At 47.1% G+C, this 19,470-nt stretch overlaps 1 protein-coding gene across 1 annotated transcript in view; it reads right to left on the bottom strand.

Moving 5' to 3' along the window:
• Positions 1–15,399, bottom strand: part of LOC109382229 (2'-5'-oligoadenylate synthase 3-like) — a 43,815-nt gene extending 28,416 nt beyond the window's left edge. The window contains 10 exon segments of the mRNA XM_019641576.1: positions 129–273; positions 678–928; positions 1,724–1,899; positions 5,634–5,916; positions 6,637–6,957; positions 7,355–7,508; positions 9,140–9,375; positions 10,451–10,626; positions 12,169–12,451; positions 14,789–15,399. Coding sequence (XP_019497121.1) covers positions 129–273; positions 678–928; positions 1,724–1,899; positions 5,634–5,916; positions 6,637–6,957; positions 7,355–7,508; positions 9,140–9,375; positions 10,451–10,626; positions 12,169–12,451; positions 14,789–14,983 — 2,220 coding nt within the window. The 5' untranslated portion in view covers positions 14,984–15,399.
• Positions 15,400–19,470: the final 4,071 nt, after the last annotated feature.

Genomic DNA, 19,470 nt, shown 5'->3' with positions numbered 1-19,470 from the left:
TTGAGCTCTGAGCAACAGCGGTTCGAGTCCAGCCCAAGCTGAGCAGCCGCTGAGCTGCCAACAGGTAGCAGGATGGCTCAGCTAAAAAAAAAAAACAGTGTCCGCCGCCTCCAGGACCCGCCTCTTACCATCACATCCCAGGGCTGCACAGGCGTCCCTTCTGTACCCATCAAGCAGGCCTGCATCTCCAGAGCTGCCGCTTCCTGGGCCAACAGCTCCCAGCTACCCTGGCCCACGTTCCAGGTGGGGTCGGCAGGGTCCAGGACCAGGGGCCTGGGGGGCAGAGTGGGTGGACAGGCAGGTGGGAAAGGTGGGAACCAGCGAAGGAGCGGGGCAGTAGGAGAGACGGGGAAGGGGCATGGGGGTTGGGGAGAGGGAACAGAGTGTCAGGACCTTAGGGCTGCCCCCATCTTGCCCAAGTGCAGTCGGGTCCCTGCTATTGGGTGGCCCTTTATTTGAGATACGGTATTGTATTGTGTTCAGGAAATTGGCCTTGGCTTCCTTGGGGGCCTCCATGTCCGTGCTTCCTCAGCGAAGAGTCCAGAAGGAAGCAGAGTGAGGAGTAGAGCTGGGGCACCCAAACCCCACCCTGGACCCCCTCCTGGATACAATGACTCCAGGGTGACAGTGGAAGAGAATGATGACGCAGGGCAGGAAATGACGTAGTGGGTCTGCACCTGGGTTTCCGAAGCTAGCCAAGAAGGTGCGTTGTGAGAGCTGGGTCCTCAAAGCTATAGTTGACTGTCCAGAAGACACAGAGCTGCTGGTGCTTCTGGACAAGCCCCAGGACGGTCCTTAGGCCTTGGGCCATGTTGAAACGGTCCTCTCCACAGCCCTGCTCCCAGGCATAGATGGTCAGAAGCTCCAGGGCGTAGGCTGCGGGCAGGGAGGCATAGGCTGGCCGTTCTCCTTTGTTTTGAGCTGCAACCTAGATCACCCAAGGCCAATCAAAGAATCAGTGGGTGTCAGGTGCTAAGCACATGGAGAAGGCGGGGTATATAAAAAATGAAACCACAGAAAGAATGGAACCTTAGGCATGGCTTGGCTCACTCTTCCCATTTTGCAGGTGGATAAACTGAGGTCCAGAGGGGAACAGTGACTTGTCCAAGGTTACACAGTGAGACCAAGAAGCTCAGACTTGGTCTTTGCCTAGAGTCTTTCCTCAAAGGGTATATGGGGTAGATGTACAGGAATGGGGGCTGCAACATATTCATCTTGGTATCCCAACACCCATCACAGCAGTTAGCAACAGTGGGCGCTCAGTAGATGTTTGTTGAATAGATGAGTGCACGAATGCGAGCTGGCACCCAGAGAAGTGTTTAGTGAGGGAGCTTTGAAGAATGCTCAGGATTTAGCACAACTTGCAAAGATGATGATGATTGGGGAACAGTATAAGCAAAGGCTTGAAGGTGAGAAAGAACAAGGAAAGCATTCGCCATGTGAGGAGAGAAGAGAAACAGGTGGCTAGAGAGGGGCTGTGAACCCCACAAGTAATGAGGTTCTTTGACTTTTTTGAAGACAAGATTCTCTCTCAGCTAGGAGCTTCCATGTCTGAGCAGGATATGAAGGATGGAGGAGGAGGAGGGCATTCCGCTTGGGATGGCCAATAAAAAGCGAAGGGGGTGGGGGGCGCTGTCTGCATAGGGGAGGAGCTGATTGGCTGACGCAATTGCCATGACAGCAACTGCTTCCTGGGAGAAGCAAGTGGGTATGGAGGCCTCACCTGATGGTACCAGTGCTTCACTAGCAGAATCAGGTTCTTCAGCTTGGCTGGGCGCATGTTCACAAAGCTTCTCCGCAGCTCTGAGAAGCAGGCCACGTGCTCGCCCTCTTGGCAGCCACTGTTGAGGAGCGTTGAGTAGACCTGGGGCTCAGGCTTGGCGCCAGAGCTGAGCTGTCCTGTGGATGTTTGAAACATTTTGAGTGCGCAATTCTAATTGGAGACAGCAGCATTTCCCAACCCAGCCACTCTCCAGCCTTTAATATTTTAACATTAATTATGCAACCTTGCCATCAATCACACACAATCTATAACACAGAATAACAATCAGGACTATTATTATTTCTTAGCACCAACTATGTGCTGGGCGCTTTTCAGTAATTTTCACTAACCCATTCAATAACTCTGCAAGGTGGGTAATCTTGAACCCAAACAAGCTGTGTAGGAAAGTGGTTAAGACAATGAGCTTTGGAGATAGAGAGGCCTGGATTCAAATCCTAGCTGTGTGACTTTGCCTCTTCGAGTCTCAGTTTTCTTATCTATAAAAGGGAGATAATAAATAACATCTACCTCATAAGCCTATGGTAAGAATCAAATGAAATCTACATATAAAGTGCTTAGACCAAAGCTCAATAAGCATTAACTGTTGCTATTATTAATATTATCTCCCAGAAGAGAAAAACAAAGCATAGAGAAGAAACTGGAATGAGTCCCACCCTTCTCTTTCATAAGGCTGGCACTCTGGAATAAATGCCTTCTCCATGAAAAGTGATTAAAATTAGGTCACCCACTAACAGAGGCTTCAACGAAGCTTGCTGTCAGGGCTCTGGGTGGGAGCGGGTGGGAAGAAAAGTTCCCCCATGAGAAACTGAGATCCCAATGCAGATGTGAGATCCAAATTAACAGTATGTGCATAGTAAGGAAATCCCAGGCTATTAAATTGATGCAAGACTGGCCTAGGAATTAGTGAAACTCTTGGAGCTCAGCTAGAAGCAAAATAAAAACATGGTGCCCTGAGGATATTTCTCCAACAGAGAGCAGAAGGAACTTCCACAGGAAAAGGAAAGGATATAAAAGCTTCACATACCCCAAGGGCTGGCCGAGCGGCTCAGTTGGTTAAGAGCTTGCTCAAAGGTTTGAGCTCTGAGCAACAGCGGTTCAAGTCCAGCCCAGCTGAGCTGCCGCTGAGCTGCCAACAGGTGGCAGGATGGCTCAGCTAAAAAAAAAAATGCTTCACGTACCCCAGAGATGAGCTCACAATAAAAAATTACAAACCACATGAGGAAATGATCCACCCTGAGGGAGACTCAGGCAACACAACAAAGAGGAGAATGAACACTTCAGGAATTTGAGAAAATAAGACAATCTGAGAGACAAAAACAAGCATATTTAAAATAATTAAAGAGATAAAAGAGACTGAAACCACAGTGAAAGAATAGGAGCCTATGAGTAAATAACAGGTTGATTTGAGAAATAGCTAAATAGAACTTCTGCAAGTGAAAAATAAAGTCGTTGGGATTTATTAAAACTTAAGGATAGGTAGCAGCTTAAACACATTTGAAGAGAGTAAACTGGAAGATAGATCTGAGCAACTAAGCAGCTGGCAGCTCTGACAGATAGAGAGATGGGAAATCTGAGAGAGGTGAAGAGAAATGGAGGATGAAGTGATGTAACAGTAGTTCGAGAAGCAGAGGATGGAGAAAACATGGGAGAGGCAATATTCCAAGCGATATTGGGAGACATTTTCCCAAAACTAAAGGAAGAATTGAGTTATCCGATTCAGGAAGCACAACAAATTTCAAACAGTATGATAATAATAATAATAAAAATCTATATACAGATATATCAGAAACTGAAGCATACTATGGACAAGAGAAAGTCTTAAAAGCTACCCAAAAAGAAAATATACACATACACACACCACCACTATCACCATCATCACCATCATCATCATCATCATCATCATCATTATCATCATCATTATCATCATCAACAATGAAATAAACAGACAGCCCACTTCTCATCAGCAACCATAGAGGCCAGAAGACATCATAAACAGAGGAAAACAACTGTCCAACATTTCCTCCAAGAGTGAAGCTGAAACAGAAAGGATTTTAGACAAAGCCTGAGAAAACTGATCACTCATCAACCTTTCTGAAAAAGTACTACAGGATGTATTTTCGTAAGAAGGAAATGAATGCAGCAGGAAGAACTGGAAATTAAGAAGCAATGGTGAGGGGAAAAAATATTGCCAATTATGTTCATAGATTTTAATTTGCACAGGCTGTAAAGAAACAAAAGCAAAACAAAATAAAAAAACAAAAGAAAAAAATAATAATCTCGGGGCAGCTGGGTGGCTCAGTTGGTTAGAGCGCAAGCTCTGAGCAACAGGGTTGCTGGTTCGATTCCCACATAGGCCAGTGAGCTGCGCCCTCCTAGATTGAAGACCACTTGAGCTGAGCTGCTGGTGGGCAGTCGAATGGCTCAGTTGGTTAGAGGGCATGCTCTTAAAACCAACGTTGCAGGTTCGATTCCCGCATGGGATGGTGGGCTGTGCCCCCCGCAAATAGATTGAAAACAGCGACTGGACTTGAAGCTGAACTGCGCTCTCCACAACTAAGACTGAAGCTGACGGGCTCAACAACTTGACTTGGAGCTGATGGGCTCTGGGAAAAACACACTGTTCCCCAATAAAGTTAAAAAAAATGAAGAAAAAAAAGAATCTTCCTTAGTGTTAGTGTCTTGTATGTTAGAATGCCAGAAAAACATTCTCGAAAGACCAGTACAACTCTACGAATTAGAAATAATGAGAATTATTACTTAATGATAAAAGGAACAATCCAAGAAAAAAATGTAATTATGTACTTACACGTTTCTTAATAACATAGTCTCAAAATATTAAAACCAGAACTTTTCAGAATTACAAGGAAAAAATGACAAATCTCCATTCAGAGCAGGAGACTTGAAGATACCCCATTCATAAATTGATAGACCAAATAAGCAGAAAGTAAGTAACACGGATCTGAACAAAGATTGTAAGCTACATCTAAAGAATCTATAGAGAAGCTTGCATTCAACAATGGAAAGCGTGCATTCTTTGCAAACATGGGACACTTAGGAAGTGCCCACAAATTCCAAAGGATTGATATCACACAGGGATATTTTCTTTGTAAAAATATAAATGTCTAATCACTATGTTGAACATCTGAAACTAATACAATATTGTATTATATATCAACTGTAACAGGAAAAATTAATTGAAAAAATAGAAAAAAAGCAACAAATGCCCAAAGCACACAAACCCCCAAAACATTCATTTGGAAACCCACTTCCAAAAATTCATGGATGAAAGAACAAATCATAATGTCATAATTAAAACTATAAAATATTAAGACCTGAGTGCTAATAAAAAGTATACATCTAAAACATTTGCTGTGGCCCTAAAGTGGCACTTTAGAGGGAATGTCTAGCCTTAATTGCATTTATTAAGACTGATAATTACTAAGCTAAGAGTCAGCTCAAAAAGCTAGAAAATTAACCATAAAGGAAACCCTTCAAAATAAAGAAGGAAATTTCAACATATAATTCCGTAGTGGGGGATGAGGGGAAAAAAGTCCCAAGCAGCTATGGAGAATTGTTAACATTTGTTAAATCATAATTGGTGTGCATGGGTGTGTGATGGCTATAGTTTTCTGTATGTTTGAAACATTTTAGAATTAAAACTTTTATAAATTGAAAAGCACTAAATAGTTAAGAACTGATAATGATGACTACTTTAGGTATCTCACAGTAGTTTTCAATGCTTAACGAAGTAGGGGAATTAGGATCACAAAAAGGATTGCAAGCACCCCATTATTTCCCTGGTCCCCTAGGATCCCTATTGGAGACACGGCACAGGCTGGGCACCCCTCACCCACGGCATCAAAGACGGGCAGCAGGCTGACGTCCATCCAGCTTTTTAAGACCGTGGACATTAGCTGGAATTGCAAAGCCTTGGGCACCGTCTGGCTTGGAAACTTGAGGCTCAGGCCAGGGACTGGATCCCGCCACCAGGATTCCAGCTGTGCCCGCATATCATCAAGGATCTTTGCACGGAGGGCCCCCTGGTCTTTGTAGTTTTCAAAGCAGTTGAGGAAGATGACGAGTTCAGCATCACAGCCACCCCTGAGGTTGGTGCCCCGGCCGAATGAGCCTCCCTGTAGAGGAAAGAACATCTCAGACCAGCGACTCTCTCGGAGCCTTGGACTGTGACCCCACCAGCAGCCCCACCTGATACTGCTCTCACTGCTGTTGGGTTTGGGGGCAGCATGACAGGCGCAGACCGAACAAACCCTGTGGCCTATGACTGTTAGAAGCCTGGCAGAATCCGACTGTATCTGCCTGTATCTGCCTTCTGGTCCGAAGCCTGCAAAAGTCAGACAATATGTGGCAACAGATAATGGGGAGCGGGTTGGGGGGTGAAGTGGGGACAGTGAGCAAAGATTTTGGCCAAACATCTGTAGCACCCACTGATTGCACCTCTACACCACAGGTTGCAAACTGATGTTCCAAGGCCAAATGGGGTCTGCAGATGCAGTGGAGATGTGTACCTGATGAGTTCAAGAAGCAGCCAGATAGATGGCCAGTATGGAGTAAGTGGTCAGAGAGAGACCAAGGCCAGGTCCTACAGGCCCTGAGGATTTTGAGCTGAGAAGGGAAGTGATCTGATTACGGTAGTAGTGGTTTAAAAAAAATTGTATCATTAAAAAAAAAAAAAAAAAGCTGGCATTTAAATATATACCTCCAGCCAGCACACTACCCTCCGGGGATGTCCACTTCCCCTGCCTGTCCTCAGCTGCGTTGCTGTGACTCCTTCCCTTCCCCACTGTGGTACCCCCAATAACGGTCTCAGCGGTGTCTCCGTCTGCTTGGCTCACCTTGCTGACTCTCGAGGCCTTGTGGGCACATTTCTCGCGGAGGCAGCACAGGATCACATCGATGGCCTTGTTCATCTGCTTCTGGAACTGCGGGCTTGGTTTCAGGTGGTCCTGGATGAAGCGGTCCAGCTCCTTGGCGGGGATCTGAGACAGATCCAAGACCATCCCAGGTGTGGAGCGGGCAGGAGCTGGGAACGGGGGCTGCCTGCTCCCTGTCCTTGGGTGCACAGCATCCAGACTGCCGCTGTCCTTGGGGGTCTTCTGGACAGGGTCTTGCGGGATGTGGTGATCCAAACCTGAGCACCGGGCGCGTGGGAGGCCCTGGAAGTTTGCGGAAGGAGCTGTCTTACACAGGCAGGGGTTTCCGTGTGCCTTCTCTCACTCCCATTGTATAGTCAGGTTGACTGAGGCTTAGAGAGCGGAAGTGGGAGGTAGCCCGTATGGCGCCTTCGTGCAGATTAGAAAATGGTGCCCTTATGGAGGGGAGAGATTATAAAAAGGTCCCCTTGTGCTGGGCAGACACAGCTTGGGAAGCCGACAATAACTACACGAAGACACAGGCTTGGCTTGGTAATTCAATTGTTTTACATGCCTGCAGTCCCCATTTTTTCAGTCTGTTCTACACCCTCAGGGCCCCCAGGGTACAGGAGATGCTCAGGAAACCCTGAGCACATAAATTAGGTGTAAAACCCAACGATCCTGGAAGGCCCTCACTCACTGGCACCTCCCAGGGCGGCATAGCGCCCCCTGCTGCCTGAAGAAAGCACGGGCGGTCATAGCCGGACTTAGCCTCTTGAGCCAGCAGATCCCAGTGCCAGGCAGCCCCGTTCCCCACGTCCCACGTGGGGTCAGCTGGGTCCAGGATCACAGGCCTGCAAATCCAGAGGGATAAGAAGATTCTGGTTAGCAACATGGTCAAGATCCGGAGCCCTGGGGTCAAGCCGACCTGGCTCCAATTCCAACTCTGCCATTTTCCAGCTGTGTGACCTGAGGCAGAGGACTTGCTTCTCTGAGCCTCAGTTTCCCATTCTCAAAATGAGGATAACAACAATGCCTGATTTGATGGGCTGTGGTGGAGATTAAATGGGAACAACGGTCCTCAACTCTATCTGCCCTTTAGAATCGCAAGACACCAAGACCCACCCTTGGTATCTCTGAGTCACTCTATGACTTAGCAATTTCATTCCTAGATATAAGTCCAGCACATATGCGGACGCACTGAAATACAAGGCCGTTTTTCACAGCCCTCTTTGTAATAGTCCAGGAGTGGAAACAACCCCAATGTGCATCATGAGCAGAATAAAAAACGTATTGTGGGGCCGGCCGAGTGGCGCGATGGTTAAGAACTGGCTTGGGACGCCAGAGGGCCCCGGCTTGGATCCCACATATGAGGGCCAGTGACACTGCCCTCCACAGCTAAGATGCTGAACAACAGCTCAACTTGGAGCTGGGCTGCCGTGAGTCGCTGGCGATGGCGTAGGCTGCAGCCCCTGTGGCAGTGGGTTGCCATGGGCTACCGTGTGTAGCCAGCAGCCAGCGTGAGCGGCCAGCAGCCGCAGTGAGCGGTTGTCCAGAAGCCGGCGACTGATCTGCCTCGCCCGGGAAGAGCGCAATGATGGTGCCAACTTGGGCCAGTGAAGCAAAATCCTCCACAACTAGACTGAAGAACAAAACAACAGCCACTTGTCTGTTCCCCTTCCCCCAATTCCCCAGCACTGTTCCCATCCCCCCAATTCCCCAATGAAAATCTAAAAAAAACCCCAAAAAAACGTATTGTGATAAATTCACTCAACGAAATACTATTCAGCAATGGAAGAGAATGAACCACAACTACACAAAACTGTATGGATGAATCTCAAAGGCTCAGCGCTGAAACAAGACGTTAGATGCCAAAGTACATGCGGTATGATTCCATTTAAATAAAATTTAAGGGGCCGGCTGAGTGGCTCAGTTGGTTAAGAGCTCGCTCAAGAGTTTGAGCTCTGAGCAACAGCGGTTCGAGTCAGCCCGAGCTGAGCAGCCTCTGAGCTGCCAACAGGTGGCAGGATGGCTCAGCTAAAAAAAAATAAAATAAAATAAATAAATAAATAAATAAATAAATAAATAAATAAATAAAATTTAAAAACAGAATGGTAATGACAACAGTCAGAATGGGGTGACTTTTGGGAGGGGCTCACAGGAAGCTCCTGGGGTGCTGGAATATTCTACCTTGATCTGGTGGTGGTTTTACAGGCATGTTTATTTCATAGAAAGTCGCCAAAATGTGCACTTGGGATGGGCATGCTCATATGTCACTAAAAGTTCATACCCCAAACATGTAATATATATATTTTAAACTCCCCCAAGTGATTCTGACTTCATCTGGGGCTAAAGCCGCTGAATGAGGAAGTGCACATGTAGCATTTGGTTTTGGCCCTCGGTAAATACGACCTGTTTTATCATTGTTAATTATGTCCCCATGGCTCAGGCACAGGAGAGCAGGTGGTGGGGTCCTAGGGGGTACCTGGGTCTCTCAAGCTGGTGCTGCAAGAACCTGTTAACTGCAGGGTCCTTGAAGTGGTAGTTGATGGTCCAGAAAACACACAGGCTCTTATACTGTTGGATCAGGCCCAGGACGGTTCGGAGGCCTTGGGCTAAGCTAAAGGCATCCTTCCCACAACCCTGCTCCCAGGCGTAGATGGTCAGCAGCTCCAGGGCGTAGGCTGGGGGCATCTCCCTCCACGTCTTCTGTGAGCACACCTGTAAGAGGGCTCAGGATTAAGGGGAGAGAAAAGCTAGTTTTCAGTAGGACTTAGCTGGATCTCTCAGTCTCTGGGGGTGGGGGGGGATGGGGGGAGGAACAACCCAACAGGCTGAGCCTGGGACGAGGTGCTGTGTTCCAAGCATGTTCCAAGAGCAACTCGGTGTTTCTCATTGGCCCTCACAGCTGGGGCTTCAGCAGTGTGGTTGTCTCACATTCTGGTTGAGGAGGGAAGGTATGAGGGTCAAGGCCCCAGGAACGGGGAGCAGTCCGAGAGAAGCCAGCAGATATAGTCTGAGACTGTCACCTATCCCCCAAGTAGAAGCACAGCAGAACTTGCCCAGGGTCACATAGCAAGTGGGTGGCTGACCACGAATTGGCATCCGGGATCTCTGCATACCAGACCTGTGTTAGGATGAATGGTTCAACAGAAGGACAAGCCACGTGACTTAAGATTTTGGGATGGCCTGTTCCCTTTAGTCACCCCTTCCCCAATACACAGCAGTCTATCAGTAGCATGAACAGCATGATGGGGTATTCCTGAGGCTGACTTGGGAGGTGTACAAACTCGCCATTACTTTATACTGTACAGAAAACATTTCAGACAGTTTCAAAGCCCTCAATATGAAAAGAAAGTCTGAAAACCTTTTGGAAGGAAACATGGGAGAATAATTTTAGGAAGTCAGACTAGGCAAAGGCTCCTTAAAGAAGCCTCACAAACCACAAGTCACATAAGAAAACGATGAACACATCTGATTACAGTCAAAGTCAAACCTTTTCTGTGACAAAAGACCTACAAACAAAGTAAAAGCCACAGATTGGGAGAAGCGCCTTGCATTAGATCAACCAAATAAAAACCAGCACCCGGAATATATAAAGAGCTCCAACAAACAGCCAGAAGAAGGCAGGTAGCGAACCCAGCAGAAAAATGATGGACAAATGATATGAACAGGCAAACCCCAGAAAGAGAAACACAAATGGCAGCTAAACGTTAAGAAAATAGGCTCATTGTCATGGAAGCACAAATACAAACAGTCATACGCCTGGAGCAAGGACCCTGGCTGGTGGCCTCACCTGGCGGAACCAGTGCTTCACCAGCAGAATCAGGTTCTTCAGCTTGGTTGGGCGCATGTTCACGAAATTCCTCCGTAGCTCTGAGAAGCAGGCCGCGTGCTCGCCTGCCTGGCAGCCACTGTCTAAGAGGGCCGAGTAGACCTGGGGCTTGGGTTTCACGTTGGAGCTGAGCTGCCCTGTGAGTGTAAAGGCCTGTGAGTCAACAAGGGTGCTGAGGACACAAGGATGGGGGGCTGGCACTGAGCTCAGCTTGGGGTGCTGGAAGAGAGTGAGGGGAAGGGGGGGGGGGGGGGGGGGGGGGCGATGGATACACCAGTATGGGCGTTGGAGGATGTGAAAAAGAGCCTGGAGCTTCTCAGGAGGCAGGTAGGAAAGCTCTAGACCAGCAGGGAGGGTCCCCACGGGCCAGCCACAGAGGGCAGCCTCATTCCCAGAAGGTGAAACAGGAATGACGTCTCCAGCGGAGTCAGAAGAAGCCCTTATAACCTGGCAATTCTTTTCTCTCCGAGGATCCCTCAGGCCATATGAAAAGACCACTGGACAGACCTTTAATTAATGGGTGTCATGAGGAGAGGAAGCGATGCCAGAGAAATAAAAGGCAAAAGGTTCTGTCTAATTCCTTAGCAGTGATTGCTAATACTTTTGAGCGCTTACTACATGCCAGGCACTGTGCTGAAAGTTTTACCTGACTCCCCTCATTGTATCCCCACCAAAACCCTACAATTATTCACCTCGTTTTATAGCTGTGGAAACTGAGGCGCCGAGAAATTCCGTCCTCTGCCCAAGGTTATATAGCTGGAGACAGGGCTGGAATGCACAGCCAGCTGACTTCACAGAATGTGCCCACTTCCTAGGGGCCTAGCTTGGGAAAAGTAAACACTCCATAGCTTCCTAGGTTCCTGACCTCACTTACGGGCTGTGTGACTTTGGATAAATTACTGTATGTCTCTGTGCTTCAGTGTCCCTATTGGTAAAACAGAAGATAAGACAGTACAGGCCTTGTAGGTTTGTTTTGAGGAATTCATGAGATAAAACATGTCAAGTGCTTGGAGTAATTAAGCATTGAATAAGGATTAGTTATCATAATTAATATATCTGTACCCAGAGGGTGGGTATATAGGCATGGGAGAATGTGGCTGTCTGTCAGGGCATCATAACCCTGGAAAAAGTTAAGACAGCTATCTCCCAGAGCATCATGGCAAATAATAATAATAATAATAATAATAATAATAATAATAATAATGGGAAAAAATCATAACAATAACAAAATAAGAATAGCAAACATTCATATAGCCCTATCATGTGCCAGACATGAAATTCATTACATGTATTAATGCATACAGTCCTTCCAACAACGCTAGGACAGATTATTATTTCCTGTTACTATTATCCGCAATATTATATTAAATCAAATATGGGTATATTACAAAGGTGAATGCAAAAACCACATTAATGTTTTTAAGATAAAAATACAAGATTATGCAGAATTCTGGCCTTGTCCCCAGACCCCTGCTGCTGGTCCGGTGTTTATTTGCCCTCTCCCCTGGGGTATTTATTGGAAGGGCTGAGCAGCTCTGCTCTTGGCAGTGGCTGAAGGATATTCTCCCCAGGAGTGGCCCAGGTCACACAGCAAGTTGGTGGCAAGACTTGAACTGGAAGCCCTGTCTTACTCTTAATGATCTTGCCCCGAACCCTGGAATGGGCCAGGCATCCCTCACCCAGAGCATCAAAGGCGGGCACCAAGCTGACATCCATCCAGTTTTCAAGGTCTGCGGAGGCCAGTCGGAACCGAAGGACCCCAGGTGTGTCCCGCTGAGGAAACTCAAGGCTCAGACCGGGGACTGGGTTCCGCCACCAGGATTCCAGCAGTGCTTGCATCTCCTTGAGGATCTCTGTATGACGAGACTCTTGGTCCTTATAGCTCTTGAAGCAGTTGAGGAAGATGACGAGTTCGGCATCACAGCCACCCCGCAGAGCCGTGCCCCGGCCAGAGGAACCTCCCTAGGAAAGACAAAAAAATAACTCGGAATTCTACACTCTCCAATTCTAGTGCCCACACGGGCTGGCAGGCAACTTGAGTAAGGCTGGGTGGAGACTGTGGCCGCACAGTTCCTGGCGTTCAAAGTCACACGGGAATGTGGGCCCGCTCAGGGCAGCCAGGTCTGAGTTTTCAAGAAAAGCCACTTTTACGTTTTTATATGTAAATCCATAATTTCTAAATGTGGGCAACTAACTTTAAAGAAAATTAAAATTTGTGGTAAAACAAAAATCTGGTTTGCAGAACTCATGTTCGTGACCTTGGCCCAGGGTCAGTCCAAAGCGGTTACATAATTTGCTGAATTTCTGAGACCGTTCTGACCAGTGTTTCTGTCTGCAAAGCTGCCAGCCTGAGGAAGGGGAGGAAACTGGGGAAGGAAATTCACATTATTAGTCTTTGCTCTGTGCCTGGCACTCTGTGAAATGTCTAACACCTGTCATCTCACTTCCAACAGGGCACCAAACAATCCCGATGTGGTTACTATATGGTCACAGATATGGAGCGAGGCTCAGAGCGGTGAAGTAACAGCTAGTGAGAGGCAAGAACCAGGATTAGCCCCAGTAGGAACACCACCCCCATCCAACTGCCAGCCCCTCCCATGGGGGCCTGCCAAGGAAGGGGGAACAAGGCAGAGCACAGAGGAATAGGACAGATTGAGCATTTCTTAGATGTTCTGCACGCGATCATCTCATTTAACCTCCCTAACAAGCCTGGGAGGAAGGTACTATGATTGCTCTCACTTTAGAAACGAGGAAACGAAAGTGCACAGAGGTTCCCGTCTGCTCACTGACTGGCTCCCTGAGCCAGTGCTATGATCTGAAGCAGGGAGTCAGGCTCCAAATCCACATCCTCGACCAACCCCCACAAATCAATTCATTTAAAAACAGTTTTTATGATGAACGCTTCCAAACCTACACAAGAGAAGAGAGGATTTTTAAAGATGTCTTTTGGCACATTTGCCCGATGTGTTCGACCCCCTTTATCTTCTGTATGCGATTTTGAAAGAAATTCCAGCCAATGTGTCATTTCACCCACAGACACTTGCTTTCACGGGCATCTCTAAAATGGCAATTCCCAGTGGTGAGCAACTGTGCCCCCAGGGGACATAAGGCAATGTCTGGAGACATTTGGGGTGGTCGCAAGTGGGGCAGGGGAGCCCCTTCATGTTGGCCCTGGGTGGAGGGTCCTACTGGGGCCTTCTTTGCTTTCTGGTTCATCTTGTGCATCTCACTCCAGCCCCGGAATCAGCCATTCCTCAAGACTGGAAATGAAGCCCGCTGCCTCCCTCAAATCCTCGAGTCATCGGAAGGCCATAAGCGAGATTCAACTTCAAGAGCCTGTTCAAGTTTTCCAGGAAGCTAAGGATGCCAGACATTTAGGGATCCTTAAACTCTTGCTCTGTGGAAATCTGTCCCCACATCTCCTAGGCTACCAGTGTCTCCCCCTGCTTTCCCATCTCCCGAGCTAAGATTCAGCCCTAGGAAACTGCTAGCTGCTCTGAGGCCATCTCCCTTCCGCCACTAAACTCCAGGTCCCCCTCTATCCCACCTGATCGCCTTGGTCCAACCAGAACCCCTGAGTTTACAATGATGATACAGTAGCTGATGCTGGCCTCCTCTCTGAGTCTGAGGAATCCTGAGGTCACAATGGCAATGTGACTAGAAATAGCCAGGCCAAAAAATTGCTTGGGGCAGTGGCTTCGCCACGCCCCATCTCAGTTTCTCCATCCATTAAACGGGGACAATAGTCTACCTCACTTGAATGTGATAAAGTGAGATAAGATTCATTTAATGAGACAATGTTCACTGCTATTTGGTAATTTCTCAGTAAATTGGGCTATTATGGCTATCAGAGAGAATTATTATTTCTGCAGGGTCGGGCATAGTCTGTTTGGTGAATGAGTGAGTGAACGAATGAATGAATGAATGAGAGGTGACCATTAGCAGCACGGATGCCAGAATCAGACTATCTGGCTTTGAATCCTGACTGGACCTCTTACAGGCTTGGACATGTTACTTTGTCGCTCCGTGCCTCAGTTTCCCCATCTGTCAAGGAGGGGTTAATTAACACCTCGCAGAGCTGCTGTGAGCAGTAATACATATTTTCAGGGACTTTGAACGGCCCTGCAGCATAGTAAGTGTTCTCTCAATATACAGGTGTTAAATGAATGAAAAGATTGATAAAACCCCTCCCCGTCCCCTGTCTCCCATCTCAATGCGTCCCGCGACCTCCATTGCCCCTGTTTACAAATGAAGACCCTGAGTTCGCCGCCCCCCCCCGCCCCGCGCCCCGAAACCCACCTTGGCGATTTTCAGCACCCGCCATGTAGGGGCAGCGGCCGAGGGGCGACCCCCGCGCTCTCTCAGGGCAGCTCCCAGGGAGCCGAGGGCACGCCGCGTGCTTCCCACGAACTCCGCGGGCGGCTGCAGGCTGTTGATCACCAGGCTGTCCAACTCGGCGGCGGCGGTGCGGTAGATGTCCATGGCCATGGCCATGGCCCGGCGCGGCGCCAGAGGGTGGCAGGGGTTCTGCGCGCGGGCTGCGGGCTGCGGGCTCCAACGCGCTCGCGCGCCTCTGGGTTTGCGTCCCAGGGTCTGCGCGGTCCCCCCGGTGCCCGCAGCGCCCTCTCCTAGGTCCTGCGCCAGGCGTAGGGCGAGGGAGGGGTGCTGCTGACCCCGTTTCCCCCAGCTTCCCGATTTCCTCCCATCTTGGTCGGGTATTCCCTTTCCTTTCTCACTTTCGGTTTCGATTCTTTACCGGGGGGGCCCTTCACCCTGGCACCCGCTTCCCGATTCCTTTCCCAGCCGCGGCTTTTTCCGCCTTGGCCTCCTCTCTCTCTCTCAACACCGGATCTACCGTCCCTGGGGCTCCCAGGGACGCCCAACACACAAAACACAACCGAACAAAACCGCCTTTACGGCAGCAGGTCCACCCACAGAACGCAGCGTTGGCAGCGTTTAAGAAACGTGCAGGACGTTACGTGAAAATCGGGGAACAATTGAAGAATGCTTGTCCTGCCCGGCTTTGCTCTTATCATTTCACTGAGTCCTCCCCACAACCATGATGTAAGGGCTGTTATTATTACACCCACTTAATAGGTGAGGAAGTTAAGGTACCGAGAATCTAGTCATTTGTGGAAGGTCAGTCACCGCGCTGGGCAAGTTGTCAAGTTAGATTGAAATCCAGCACAAGCTCTCACTACTATACACTATTCTTAACTCTCTTCCTAAATACTTTCTACATTTAATACAATGCCAATAAACATTCCATTTTTGAAAATTTCACATCACTCTCAAGTGTCTGTAAGAATCCTTTGTTTGCTTGTTTGTTTGTTTGTTTGTTTTAAGTGGGGAAATGAGAAAGGAAAATCAGTTGAGAAGGGTACCTCTCACACAATATCAGATATTAAAACATTATAAAGCTACAAGAGTTCAATCCTTTGGGGATTAGCACAAAACTAGGCAGCTGGTAAACTGCAGAGTGGAAATTTGAATCTCCCTGGTAACCCTTGGCTGTTTCTGTCTTCATGGCCTGTCCTGTCTCTTTTCAGCTGCTTCCCTGTTGTTCTCCACCCAGGTGACCACAATCTGCACTCTTGAACTCTTTCTCAGGACTGGTCTGAGCCACAGACCATTCCCACCTCCCTGTCTCACTCAGAAACTCATTAGTCCTCTGCCCCGTCACTCAAGAATTCAGCACGTACTCTGCCTCTGAGTAAATCTCAGGTAACAATGAACCTTAACAAGAACTTCCTGAAGTCTGCCTTAGCTAAAAGGAGATAGGTGGGGTTGGAGAGTGAATTTCAGAGGTTGGAGGGAGAGCTGGTGGACTGCTAGTGTGTACACACAGGATGTATTTTGAGTAATGAGCGCCTCGTCACTGGAGTTATTTAAGTATAGGAGGAAGACTGTATTATAGGTTAGATGTTGTAGAGGGAATTCAAGCCGGGCGCCTTCAGCCATAAAGTCACGATTTTCATGCTCACCCATTAATCACAGTCCTGTTCCTGATTCACAGGTCACTTAGAAATCTTCCATTTGAGATGGGGGACTGAACGCACACTCAAGATCCTACTGAAATGACAGCAAAGATATAGGAAAAGTATCATGCAACTCAACAGGTTGGAAATTGAGAAAGCATGCCGTCAAGGACCAGAACATTTAAGGGATTTTTAGAAAGTAGAAAGCAGAAGGGTCAAGATGGATCAAGATGGTGGACCGATTATATGCACATGCCTTCAACTCCCACCCTAGACCTCTAGGAATAGCAGGAAAGAGAACATAAAATTGAATAATGCTGCTGGATCCTAAGTAGAGGTGCTCCGGTGAGCTGGATACTATGAGACCACTGAAAGAGAGATGGGTTTGGATGAAGAAAATTGCAGTCCCAAACACAGGAGGACATGGGTACCTATGCAGGGTAAGAAGGGCCCTGAGGAGCTCCAGGGAAGGGCCCGGGCATCTCACAGGTGAGAGGTGTGCAGGGAGGGGGTTTGTGTGAGGAGGGGGTAACTGGGAAGGCTACCCAGGGTAAAATCCACGCCCTGGTTGAGCTGAAGCCGAGCATCCTGAGGTTCCCCATTAACCCTGGACTTCAAACCTTACAACACACATGTTCTTTCTTTAAAAGCCTCTCAGCTATGTCCTAATCTCCTCAGCGAACTCCACCTTCATCTCTAGTGACTAAACCTTCACTAGTCTCAGTTTCGTTTCCTCAGCCGGAAGTTGCTCAGAAAGTGGCCTTATCTCTGAGCACTCAGAATTTTTTTTTTTAATTGGGGGATGGGAACAGCGCTGGGGAATTGGGGGAAAGGGGAACAGACAAGTTGCTGTCCTTTTGTTCTTCAGTCTAGTTGTGGAGGACGTTGCCGGCTTCTGGGCGGCCGCTCACAGCGGCTGCTGGCTACACACGGTAGCCCATGGCAACCCACTGCCACAGGGGCTGCAGCCTACGCTGTCCCAGGCGACTCAGGGAAGCCCAGCTCCAGGTTGAGCTGTTGTTCAGCATCTTAGCTGTAGAGGGCAGTGTCACTGGCCCTCATATACGGGATCCGAATTGGGGCCCTCTGGCGTCCCAAGCCAGCTCTTAACCACTGCGCCACTCGGCCGGCCCTGGGCACTCAGAAATTCATGTCTCCCGTGCTTCAAGCTTCCTATGATAATTTCGATCATCCCTTACTCACTTGCTCCTCTGTTTCCAAATCTCGTAAATTTGTCCTTAAACCAGCAGCTCCAAATACCAGCATCTCAGAGCTTTCTATAACCTGGGCCTCCTGGTTTTGCACAAACTATCAGAGCTTAGCTGAAATACTTATCCAAAAAAAAATTTTTTTGCAAGAAAAATTGCTTTATTGTTTCTTGTGGTCATACAATACAAGTTTATTGCAAAAGAAATGAATAAAATTGGAAAAGTCAGAAAAGTATAAAGATCGCTCATAATGCTATAATCAAATATACCTACTGAAAACATTTAGGTCTTCCAGGAACCAACCATTACAAAATGAAATTAAAGAAAACATACTAAGTACAATAACATAGAAACAAATATCTAGGAATGATATGACAAAAGACATGAAAGACCTGTTTAGGGAAAAATTATAAAACTTAGTTACAGAGTCATTAAAGAAGACTTAAATTAATGGAGAGACACCCCAAGTTCATGGATTGGGATCCTCAAAATTATATAGCTGCCATGCTTCCTCAAACTAACTTATGTAATACCAGTCAAATGCCCCCCCCCCCATATTTTGGGTGAAACTTTACAAATTGAGTATAAAATTAACATAGAAATAGGAAAGGGCAAGAGAAGCCATGAAGTTTGATAAAAAGGGAACAGTTTTCTACAAGATATTGAGAATTATTTTAAGACTATAATAATTAAGACAAGGTCACATGAACTCAAGAATACATAAATAGACCAATGAAACAGAGCGGAGTCCAGAAATAAACTCACATATATGAACTTTGGGTATATGTCAGAAGTGGCCTCACAGAGCAGTGTGTGTGTGTGTGTGTGTGTGGGGTAATATGTTTCCTTCAACAAATACTATTTGGATAATTGGGCATCTACGTAAAAGAACTAGAACCGGACCCCTACCTCACACCGTATAAAAATAAATGCCTTTTGTTGCTTGTGTTTTGGTGTCTTCTCCATCAACTCATTGCCAAATCCAGTATCATGAAGATTTCCTCCTATGTTTTCTTCTATTTCAGGTCTTACATTTAAGTCTTTAATCCATTTTGAGTTGACTTTTGTGTGTGGTGTTAAATGAGGGTCCAATTTTATTTGTTTGCATGTGGCGATCCAATTTTCCCAACAGCATTTGTTGAACAGATATCCTGATCCTATAGGGTGTGCTTGGCATAGGCAACAAAAGCAAACGTAGACAAGCGAGACAACATTAAACTAAAAAGCTTCTGCACAGAAAATGAAACCATCAATAGAGTAAAAAGGCAACCTATGGAAAGGGAGAAAATATTTGCAAACCATAAACCTGATAAGGGGTTAATTTCTAAAATAACAAATAGCTCCTACAACTCAAAAGCAACAAAACAAAACAAAACAAAAACCCCTCAAAACAACAACAACAGAAACCCAACTAATAACCCTATTAAAAATGGGCCAAGCACTTGAATAGACATTTCTCCAAAGAAGACAATACAAATGGCCAATGGGTATATGAAAAGATGCTCAATATCACTAATCAGGGAAATGCAAATCAAAACCATGAGCTATCACCTCACACCTGTTAGGATGGCTATTACACACACACACACACACACACACACACACACACGTTGGTGAGGATGTGGAGAAAAGGGAACCCTTGTACACCGTTGGTGGGATGGGACATGGAGGTTCCTCAAAAAATTAAAGAGTACTACCATATGATCTATGTGGCTTTTCAATTAAGCAACTAATTGCTAATTCAATTAATCTGCTGAGGACTGCAACACTGAAACTCTCAGAAGACAACAGAGTG

This window comes from Hipposideros armiger, unplaced genomic scaffold (genome assembly GCF_001890085.2).
Source record: "Hipposideros armiger isolate ML-2016 unplaced genomic scaffold, ASM189008v1 scaffold_62, whole genome shotgun sequence".
Classification (NCBI taxonomy): Eukaryota; Metazoa; Chordata; class Mammalia; order Chiroptera; family Hipposideridae; genus Hipposideros; species Hipposideros armiger.
Note: the sequence above shows the minus strand (reverse complement) of the source record. Positions and strands in the feature narration are given on the sequence as shown.